The sequence below is a fragment of the Haliaeetus leucocephalus genome, unplaced genomic scaffold (assembly GCF_000737465.1).
Source record: "Haliaeetus leucocephalus isolate CR32 unplaced genomic scaffold, Haliaeetus_leucocephalus-4.0 Scaffold184, whole genome shotgun sequence".
Classification (NCBI taxonomy): Eukaryota; Metazoa; Chordata; class Aves; order Accipitriformes; family Accipitridae; genus Haliaeetus; species Haliaeetus leucocephalus.
This window is the reverse complement of record NW_010972620.1, coordinates 4,542,849-4,554,424: the sequence shown is the minus strand read 5'-3', so window position 1 is coordinate 4,554,424 and position 11,576 is coordinate 4,542,849. Positions and strand designations below refer to the sequence as shown.

The window sequence follows — 11,576 nt, the reverse complement described above, 5'->3', positions numbered from 1 at the left end:
GAACCTAGTAGCAAACTAGAAACACAAGCAGCGTGCTGCCCTTGTGACTTCTTGTCATAAGATGTAGGAAGAAACAGGAGAAAAAATTGACCCAGCGATTACTCTGCGAGAAAGCGGTGCTGGAAGCGCAAGGTTTAACTCCCTGCACTGCCGTCGGGTCCTGCTCCTCGGTGGAAACGCAATGTCAGTAATCACGGAGCTGAGTGAGGTCTGGCAGGGGCTGGGGACCCTGGCTCCTGCACAGGCAGCAAACTCCCAGAAGCCTGGCGAAGAAAGAGGGGAAGGGAAAACCGATGGGGTTGGGAGCTGACACATAGCCCTGCACAGGCAGACGTGTTCCCAGAAGGAACCCCCAAAGTAAATACAATCGTGCAAGCCATTTCTGTGCCACACTGGCAAAGAGAGACAGACTTCTCTGTTTCTTTTTCATACATACCCACTCAAAAGTGCATGTTCTGGATGCCCCGGGGTTAAATAAGGAGAAGTTAAGATAATGCTGTCAGCTGCGCTCCGGATCTGGGCTTGCAGCACCCTGAGTTCGTTCCGTGGAGGAGAGGCCGTGATGCAAGCAGGGTTTGTTCTTGTGCCAGGACGGCCTGTTTTAACAAAAATATTTCTCCCCCCGCCCAGCCCGATCTCTTAGCCTTTCACCTGCTAGCCAGTTCCCAGCCCCTTCCTCTCCCCTGTACATTGATTTTAAGCCTTTTCTACGTACGGGCAGCTCCCCCCAGCCCGAGGTGCCCAGAGGAGCAGCCGGTGAGGGCTGAGCTCAAGGCAGTGCTGGGCAGGGGGAAGCAGACGCAGGGGCTGCTCGCACCACTTCTTCTCGCTGCTTTTGCACACCCAACTAGACCGTTTCCCTGAAGCTGTAATTAATAGTGCCCAGCCCAAGCCTTCCTCTAAAACCCATCAAGGGTGCAAAACCAAACTGAACCAGGGAATTTTTTTTGTAAGCATGATGTTTTCATGAAATAAAGTCTTTGTTCAGGCCTAGACGCAACGTGTCACGGACCAGCCCAATTCCTCAATTCACGGGCAAATTGCAGGTAGGAAAGTCCCCCGAGCAAAAGTCTCACCGCAGGGTCTGCTCCACCTTCCTGACAGCACAAGCTGGGTTTTCTGGTTGCCTTCACAGCCTCAGCTAACAAAGCCAGGTCTGGCCTCTCTCCAGGGAAGACCAGCTCCTTTTCCAGTCCTGCCTCGACTACTCCGGCTGACTTTGTCCCTGCTCAAAGGTTTGCCCTAGCTGATGAGCTGGCACGTTGGTAAGGGAACAGGAGCTCCTTCAACGTCCCTGTGTTGTTGCACGCATTGGGTCCCTGGTGGCCAGAAGACTGAAAAAATCACAGGAGCCATCTCATGTTGGAAACCACATTAATTTTTCATCTGTATATATATGTACATGAGGGATCGGGAGCCCAGCTGACCTCCCCGGCAGCTGTGTCTGAGATGGGCTCCTCGCCGTTCCAAGGTGCCCGCGCAGAGGACGGTGCCCGGCCGGGAGCTGCTCCCCCCTGCCCCGGTCCAGCGTGGCGGGGACGGGGGGCCAGCGCAGGAGCCTGCGAGGCTGCTCTGAGTCACCCTTTGGAAGGGCCTCGCTTCCTTGTGCTCCGATCCAAGGCTGCTTTCTTGGCAGAAGCCTCCCCCAGCCAGTCAGTGGTAAACTCGCTGCTTTGGTTGGCTGGTTTGGGTTTTTTCCAGTGTTTGCTCCGATACACAATTAATTAAACGTAAGTGCCTCCATTTATTGCTCTCTAGAGAAACCCTGCTGGCTTGTGAGCCCTGGCCTTTAGGGACATTCCTATTGTTTCAGCTACCACCAAAGCCAAGGGAAGCTAAATCACGCTCTCCTTCAGTGTGATGGGAGGGAGCGCACCCACCACCGTGCCTTGGCATGGCTTGCGGTTGCCCAAACGTCTTCAATGAGACACACGCTGCAGTGGATTTGGCATTACAAGGTGACCACTACCAGCAAGGTCTGTGCTCCGTCACCAACCCAGGCAAGGTCAAATCGGTTTGAAATAGTTGACTGGTCTTTCACTGTCAACAAGCAGCCTTGGAAGATTGCAAGGAAAGTCTGAGAAGGAAATGGTTTGACGTAATTCAGGTAACAAAAAAATGTAATCTGCAAGCCTCGTGCTACAGGCTTATGGCCAAATCTGTCACATCTCTTTTCCAAGGGCTTCACCTACCTGAGGAGCGAAGGTAACTTGATCCAACCCGTGTTTTGCCAGGTCCTGGTTTAGAGGTGCACCTACATTTTTGAAGTCCCAGCGTGGTAGTCATTCCCTGCCGGCAGCCCATCTCGATGCATTTGGTATCGGGGTTGCATGGCCCAAGAAAAACCACGAGAGCTTCAAAGCACGGCATCCAAGGCCACGGGTACCCAGACTGGTTTACGAAGCAGAGGCTTTCCCCGCCAGTCCTTGCAGATGGGAAACGCCTGCTTGGCTCCAGCTGGATCTTTCTAGAGTCCAGAAACGGCTGATTAAAGCCAAGTGAAACAAGGGGCTGTGGATCCTGGGGGAAGGTTTACCTGGAGAGTTTTGCTGCCAGCCATCCCACCTCACTCAGAGATCTCCGTCTCCACAGCACGGAGGACACGGGAGCTGTGCAACCACCTCTGAAACGCTGCAGGTCACAGCACAGCATTGCTGGGGAAAACACATACTCCTTGCTGTGCCTCAAAAGGCTGAGCAGTTCCCTGCAGTGTGTCAGGAGCTGCTTCAACTGTTGAATAACAGCTTGGGAGCAGGTGGACAGCTGTGGGCAATAACCTCACCCCTGGGACAGTCCTGTCTCCATCTGCACCGCAGTGGAGACCTGTCCCCTACACCAGCCACCCCCACCGGTTTGATTGAGCCCTAGGGCCAGATCAGACGCATGGCAAGGGGAAGGGACCAGCAAAAGGGCATCGCCAGCACGGCTGCCAGCAGCCTGTGTCACTCCTGATGTTAAGCCCGCGACAAGCTGACAGCAGCTCGCTCCCGATTTCTCACTTCACCTTATAGCTGAAGATCACTTCTCCAGAAGGGTGAAGACCTTAAATATTTTCCAGAGTCCGTCTAATCAATATTTCTCTGATAATCTAATTACTAAGGTGAAGCCAGACCAGCTGATTATTACAAGCCACTTAACAGCATTAACAGGTCACAGCTCTGAGCCCAAGTTCAGTGTTTTTCAACCTCTTTGACTTGCCAAAGTTTCCAGGGAATTTGCAGACCCACAAAACAGGTTTAGGCTGACCGGCCCTAGGCTTGTTTTTTCAGCCTGTAACTTGGCCATAGGCTGCTTTTACCCACAGTGTTGATATAAGGGATTCTCACCTTCCTTTCCCCTGTGCCAGGCCCTGACTGGAGTTCCGATCTAATCATTTTCGGAGCATTTTTAACCAGCTGCTTTCACAGTGCAGCCTCACAAGCCCTTCCATCAGGATGCAGACCACAGCTTGAAAAACATTGCCCTGTATTCACACCTTGCTTCGAGCCACCTCCATCTTCAAAGTTCTGAAGAACTGCAGGTTGAAGGGCCCAGGGCAGCATTTAAGGACCCACCAGCCACCCCAAAGGGAACGGCTGTGGCTGCTTGGCTACCTCGTGTAAAACACCAGCATTTTGGTTAGAGCTCGCAGACTTCTCCGTGCTTTCATCTGCTGCTTTTCCTTATTCCACACACATGGGATTATTTTTTAAATAGAAGCTTCTTAAGAAGCCCACAGGCATTCAGACCAGAATGGATTCAGCCTTTTAGTCAGCAAGGTGCTTCGCTTGAGGCACTAGAGCAGCCCCACTCAGATCAGTGGGCAGATGCATGTGGTATGGAGCCCTGCAAAACCTGAAGGCCAGAGGATTTCCTGACTATAGGGCATCCACCAGAGCAGAACAGCAACAAACACATTTAACAGCATATTTATACACATCAGATGAGAACAACTTGTTCAGCAGCACTCTTCTACTGAAACAGTTACACTTATGCATGCAAAGATCTTGCAAAATCTGGCACCGACCCACTGTGGTTTAATGCAAAATAGCCTAAAACCAACCGCAACAACAAAAACCCAGCCATACTTCTCCATTAAAAAAAAAACCAACCTTAAAACAGAGCAGAGAAAAAAAAACAGCAGTGCTGATTTCCTATTTTGCAGTCAACTAGACAAGTAAACTGCTAGCATTGGGTTATATATTCATTACCCAACAGCACCAGCATGAGACTGGCTTGCTTCAGGATCAAGTACTTCACGCTACTGTGCTGTGAGAACCCTTCCTCTGCAAATATAGTCGTGCCGTGTCAGCCTCAAATACAGACCTATCTGTAAAATGGGGGCAGGAAGCTGTTCACCAAATGGCTACTTGCAAATACCACCAAAGCCAAGATCTATATGTGAGCTATCTGTATTAGCTTCAGGCTGTTGTTTCCAAACAGCAGTGCTAAGTACTTGGGGAGCACAAATAAATCTTGATTTTTGGTCACATCTGTCAGCAAGAGCTGTATTTGCTATCAGTGGAAAGCTGGAAGAAAAACAGTGAACTGCAAAACAATTCCAGCAAGGAGTCATACAGGTAACAGTAACCAGAAAACTTAACTGGAAGCCCTCACCCTGATCCTAGGAAGCTAGTGGTAGTTTGCCATTAAATTTCAAGAAAATAGGACACCTCCTTGTCTCACTGAAGGTACTCTGGGAGATACTAGAATAAACTCCATAAATCATCCCCTTCATGGCATTCTTTTTTCCCTTTTTCTGTCTCTCTACAATCAGGTTGCAAGGGCAGGTCAACACATACAAATCTGATTCCCACACTTTTAACATGAGCATAGCCACAATGAACTGCCAGCAACCGGACAGCATCACTTTTTTTTTTTTTTTTAAAAACAATATCATGGCTAAAAACCAAGCTAAATTAGATCTCTGCAAGGGAATAAACCAGAGCAGCAAATAGTGTCCCAAATGTAGAGCTGTGGCCAAGGGAACCAGCCCTTGCTACTGGGACTGTGGGGTTGTCAAATTCACATGACACAAGGGAAAAGAGGACTCCAGCATCAAGGCCACTTACCAGGACTGGCAGTAGCTCACAGCAGTACTTACTTGCAGCATACCTATCACCTGTCCTTAGGACAGAAAAGTCCCACCCCCGTTTCCAAGAGATGACAGTATGAAAGGTGTGCAGCCCTGTTTTCCCTGGCTTTGCTGTTCAAGCTGACCTGCAGTACCAGAGGTACATGGCAAAGATGCACTGCCACGTCTTGTTTAGATAGCGCAAGAGAAAAGTATGGGCTGGCAGCAAGCATCGCCCTGCTAAGCTGTGGGTAGCAGCAATGCCTCCGACTGCAGATCATGTTATATAGTTGTATCTACTTGAGGGGAAACAAGAAGGGGCTTTTATGGTGCCCTCCCAGCACGCGTGCTGGCTAGAACAGTTTGCTGGCAATTAAGCTGCTTTTAGCCCAGAGCACTTGTTTACAAGCATCACGAGGACATTTCTGCACTGTGAGAAGGAGAGACTCCCACTCACTGAAGATGACCACCCAACATGCAGCACGCTGGTGCCACCACCACAGGCCTCTACCGAGAGCTATCAGCACAATCCAGAGTTAAGCAGCAGTAAATAAGCAATGGTACAAACCACAGACCCAAACCAGACTGTCATACATTTGTATGTTTATTATTTCAAAGTACAATATATACATAAGGTATAGTGATATCTTCAAAAACTTTATACAGAAACAGGTATCTACAAAATTAAATCAATAGACATTCTGTGTATATTCAGACAACATACATACATATATTGGAAGATTCAACATAGTTTCAGTTAGAACACGAAAATGGGAAGGAAACCCCCATCCATCTGGGAAAAGCTCTAAATACCACCCAGGTCCCCCTGCAACGCTTGACAGGTTTCAGGTCGTTGTGGAGACACGGTAAATCTGATTTCTAGTGCCACCTACTGCTGACATTTACCATCACAGCCGGTTCCATTGACAGCGGGAAGGGTGGAGGAGGCTCATTCAGACAGGCCTTGTTCTCTGAACCCCTTCCTAGATTTGGGTCTCTGCAGCATGCGGGCACTCAGCTTTACACTCGGTTCAGTGGAAGCCAGAGATCTGATTTTTTAATTTTTTTTTTATTTTTTTTAGTTATGAACAAAAATATTATAATGAAAAATATTTCAAGAGAGTGTAACTTCAGTTTTAGTAGCTGGAAATACTGCAGGTGATGCCAGCAACAAGTGAAGATGATAACTTATCTGAGGAATAAATCGGTCTCCACTGCCTTCTGGAGACTAAAAGAAAAAATATCGTACAAGTCTATATGGCAGAAAACGAGTGCTTTCTATAGCATAAAATGGTATTCTTCAGTTCAGAGGGTCTGGCTTTAGACAATGACAGTGCTGGATTTAACAGAGGGTGGAAAAGCACAGGCAGCTTTCCTGTAGGGCCTCTAACAACAACTGGATGTGCAATGTTTGAATTCAAAGAGCACCCTGAATATTTAAGAAACAGATGTTTAAGCCTGTAGGACACAACTAGCTACAAGCTTGGTATTTTCAAAAGCAGCCTGTGGCAGTTACATGTCTAATGGACACTGAATTTCAATGACAGGTACGTAGCTAACTGCTCCAGGCTGCCTTCAAAATTAGTTTATCAGTTTCTCTCTAAAATTCAGTTTATCTAAGGACAGTTTTCAATCTCAGGCTCATAATATAAAGTTTCCAAAACAAGGGTAAGTGAAATGCGATTGCTATGCAAGCCTTGCACCCACTCTGCACCAGCTCGTGCTCACCTGTATGAACCGCCCCGCAGAAGCACATCTTTTCACAGAAGTGTTCTTGTGAACACCAGCACCGACAGTATTACACTCCTGACAATCTACCCTATGGAAGCAACAGACAGGTGACTTGCCAGCAACATTCTTATGGCTAATACACCACTGCCTCTCAGAAATGAGCAACATTATTAAGCAAAGTTGCTGGCTGACCCTGTCAGGCATTCATCACATTTTGGGCTTACTGGATAGAGAGTCATTTGCCACTGTGCGAGCTAGAATGAAATTTTCATCTATAACAGGTATGTTTAAAATAATGCCTGCAGAAGATGACTTTGGTCCATGAAGACACTGCACAATAAACAACGTAATATTTTGGCTGCTTTGTGTGTCTCCATAACCAAGGAAAGTCTGAGAAGCTACTAGTGCTACAGAGAGGAAGCAGCATTTCCAGCAGGGCAGGACAGCTAACTAGGTTTCTCAAATAACTTAAAAGGAGAAACAACCATGCCAAAAAGAAATAAGAATTTCCACAATGTCATTGCACTTATTCCATCTGCATCCACACTTCTCCTTCATTCACATTGTACACCTGGAGAACATACATTAAATGATTACAGTATTAACATGGTATCGAAAATACTGGAGTCATTCAGCTGAATGCTTGAAAATATCCAGAGATCTGGTACATTAAAGCATGAAAACACAAACATACAAGAGCTAAGCTATGTTTTAACATGCAAATTTTTCTAAATACTTTCAGCAGAAGGTCTAGTTCAGTCACGAATAACTGCCTGTTCACTTCCTGGAAGCTGGTGACAAATCTGTTTCAGCAGAGCCAGGTAGTTTCCTCTTCACATCACTTAAAAAACAGTAAAGCAGAGGTAGTCCCATGACTGCACTGGTCCAAATTCCCTAACGTTTCAGATAACCATTGCTCTCAGGAACTAGAAAAATATATGTATAAAAACCCACCCAGATTAAAGGCTCACAGTTTCTACAATGCTCGGTCAGGTTTTAAGTAGTTTGTTTCCACCTTCCCTTTCTAAAGAAATACTTAATCCTTTGACGCTGAAGGGACCTGCTATCCAAGACTCCTGAAGCTCTCTAAACCACAAACCAGGTTTTGATCCCATGAGGACTTTCACAGATGCCTATCTTTAAAGTAAAAAGGAAGTCTGTCTTGAATCAAACTACTCAAACCAAATCAGGCCCTTTTGCTCAATTTGGTTCATTACAAAGCTCAAGTGACTCAGTGGCACCTGAAAATGAGTACACACCCTTAAGTCACCTAGATGCTTTGATAAATTATCCTCCTGTGTGTGCTGCCAGATTCAGGCCCCTTGTTTTGTGAATGATGCAAATGGTGCCTGTGGTAAGACAAATTCTGTGTCCCACCCCCCCGCCCCCAAGTATCCTTTCTAATTAAAATAGCTGAAGCATTGCTATTGTAAATGTACATTGAATCTTTTTTCATGATAATAGGAAGTTCAAGTATTTAATAAAAACCCAAAGTACATATTTACACTGTGATCTGGTCAATTCATTTTGGTCAAAAGGCAATAAATACAGAAATCTATGCATTTACTGCTGCAATAGATATTTCAAATCCTGTAAATTACTTATCCTGGAATTAAAATATGAACATGATGTCATGACTAACCAGAATCTTGTCACCTTGATACTCTTCCTCCATCACCCTCTCAGACACTGAAGGATTGAATAACAGTTCTCAGTTCATGCCATTTTGACCAACTAATTCTTCACAACAGTAGAATTAAGGAGTTGTACTGTGAAAGTGGCACAGAAATCTGTACAACCAATAGATTAAAATCCCATTTAGATATATTTCCTATTTCTTACTATTACTTTCACTAGCTGGTCTAGCCACAGTTAATGAGAAAATTTAGTTAGCTTCCATTTGTCTTTGAAAACAGATTTTCTGACCACGCGAAAACAGATGCAATCACGATGTCTACCTGTACATACGTAACAATGGGCAGTTAAAACTCCTTACTTTTTAAATGCTGTTAGTTATGCAGAAGGCCAGTGAACTTTATTAACCAATTATCTGATATCAGACTTCTTTAGATCTGTATGTCTGAAGATCAAGGGTTTACAGGATTTATTGAATTGACATTTGATTCAATTATATATACTCAACAACTGAGTTTGAAAGCTTCTTAATCCCTTAATTTTACTGTTGCTTCTCTTCTTTTGGATAAAGAAACAAGCCATTGAATGTTAATCTAAAGCAGAAAATACGCAATATCATGGCCACCACTTAAAAACCAAAATTTTGTTACAAAGCATTTTTCCATGCGTATGTCAAAAATGCTTAATCAACCTAAATATCACAAATAATATGGAAGAAAGGAAATAATGTCTGAAAGCCCTTAAAGCTCATTAACATTGGATATGTTCAACAGCAACTAAGACAGAATTTGTTGTATTTTTTCAAGCTCCATCACTACAAGACTGATTAATTATACCGGGCAGAAATTAAAATCTCACTGCAACTCACTCAAAACATAATATGCACTGCAAAGCATCTGTATGTCATTTCAAATAAAAGTTTTAGATAAATGTAGTGTGTAGTAAAATTCAGCAGCACCTCAGGCTGGTATTGAGTAGACAGAACCACACTGATGCCAAACCCCATAGATCTCTCACACAAGTAAGGACAGCCTGTATGGTTAAAGGCTGTATATGCAAAATACCGGATGCTTGTGCTGGCAGGCAATCAAATTTCAGGAAACATGTAAAAAACAGTGGTCTGTAGCACCTGCCTTTTCTGCATCTTCATGTTGGTTATTCCATAAAAGTTTTAGTTATGTCTGCTTTATTCTCTGTTCCAGTTCATGCTTGTGTTTAATAAGCCGTTCTATTTCTGTTCCTAGAGTTTGAAGGTTTTCCTTTTGGGGAGGAAAAAAAAAAAAAAAAAGAAAAAAAGATAGGGTAAGTTATACAGGGAAAATGAGCCATTTGGCACAAAATGCACTAGTAAGTTAAAATTACTGTTTATGTCAGCAGGTTGGTACTTTCAAGTATCCAGAACAAGCACGAATGATTAGACAGAGTTGGAGAAAACCAAGCTCATTTCCATAAAGGATGCAAAGCTCTCAGCAAGTCTTTTTTTGCAGTTACTAATACTCTACAGGCCGCCTAGACAGCGTTCAAGGGGAACGATAATTACAGGAAGAGATCTCCAACTTCTGCAGAACACTGCTGTCTGGCTGGCAGCCTGCACAACATTTTCCAGCCTGCCATCTTTCCCGTGCAGCAGACATGCTGCCCCAATAGCTCAATAGGGTAGCCAGCTACTGGCACAGGGCGAGCATGTAGGGCCCATGCCCCTGGCTCCAGGTGACTGGGGAGAGCTTGGAGAGGCCCTTCCCCGCTGAATGCACAGGCAGCCCAGAATTCATTTCAAGAAGCAGCCTGTTAGTGCAGCATACTACACGGGTCCCACAACAGAGCTTCAGCATGGATCATGTTACATAACTCTCTGATTAACCCAGTGCTATCAGTGGCACCAATTCACAACGAGCTGACTTCTGAAAAGCCTCCTCCTTTTAACAGCATGCATCTCTTTGAAGGCAGTATTTCAGAACCTCAAGAATGTGTGGAAGAACTGGCATAGCTACTCACTTTCAATGTAATATTTTTCAGTAATGTATCTTCCAACACAGCCTGTAGCTTCCTGTTTATCTCTAAGGAGAGTTCCAACGTGAGACCACTATCTGCAGGATGAGATGTGTACAGAGATGCCATAATCCCACCCCGTCTACTCAAGTGTACTTTGTTGAAGTCAGAGGCCTCTGATGATAGCGTTCCAGCTTCTTCCCGCAAAATGTAACTCTGAATAATTCTGGGGGGAAAAATAATTTTAGAAATATAACATTACAAGGCAGTGAAAAGTCAGCCATGGAAGTAACTTCAGATTCCTGACATAAGAGTAATTTTCTTTTCAAGCAGTACTGTATTAATGAAAAGGCAGTAAAAATCAACTCCTGCAATTTCTAGGTCAGAGGAAAACCTGGGATACCAACAGTGCTATAGGAGATGCTGGTAAGCCGAGTCACTACAATGCACAAGGTTTACATATTTAGAAGTATTTTGAGAAAGTAATATTGCTACTGGAGCAAAAAGGTACTTAAAAAATGCCTCTACTTTTTCTTTGCTGAAAGACTCCACACAGGTAATCTTAAGCTTTCTACAGATGAGGCAAAAATTACAAAGTCTCTGCTCAAGAGTCTTCACAAGCTGTGATCATGTTCTGTGGAATGGTACCAGATGGGCATAAATAGGCTCGTTAAGCAAAGGCTAAACTTAACAGACAACTGTACTTTCCAGAGGAAGGTATATGCCACAATTTCTTCCCCTCCTAACTGAAGTTCCAGACATCATCCTGTAAGACAAGATTCCACTTACATGGAAATCCTGTCTCATGTTAAATACTGACCACTTTTGGCTCAGATAAATTGTTTGGTATGCATGCCAGACTACCATCTGGAATTATGCAAATTCTCCTTCCAAAACAAACACTTATAATCAGCACCCTTTTATGCACATGCAGAGAATGGACTCTTCTGTTAGCCAGTGGCAGCAGTCCACCTCAAATCAGCCACCTGGTGACCATTTTGCTACCAAAAAAACCACTTGCACCAGCCTATTCCTCCTGAAAAATTTTAGTAATAAACAACTTGACAATTACTGTAACTGCTGGGGAAAGATAAGGAAAAAAAAGGTCAAGACTAATCCTACCTTTGAGATCTACTTTCACTGCAATATTTTTGTTGTTTTAAATATT

General features: G+C 44.5%; 1 protein-coding gene across 2 annotated transcripts in view; it reads right to left on the bottom strand.

The window, feature by feature from the left end:
- Positions 1 to 5,730: 5,730 nt before the first annotated feature.
- Positions 5,731 to 11,576, bottom strand: part of CCDC186 (coiled-coil domain containing 186) — a 38,912-nt gene continuing 33,066 nt past the window's right edge. For both annotated transcript variants that reach the window (XM_010564720.1, XM_010564721.1), the window contains exons 15-16: positions 10,415 to 10,634; positions 5,731 to 9,678 (exon numbers count right to left, since the gene is read on the bottom strand). In XM_010564720.1, the coding sequence (XP_010563022.1) occupies positions 9,595 to 9,678; positions 10,415 to 10,634 (304 nt within the window). In that variant the 3' untranslated portion in view covers positions 5,731 to 9,594. The remainder of the gene's footprint in view (positions 9,679 to 10,414; positions 10,635 to 11,576) is intronic.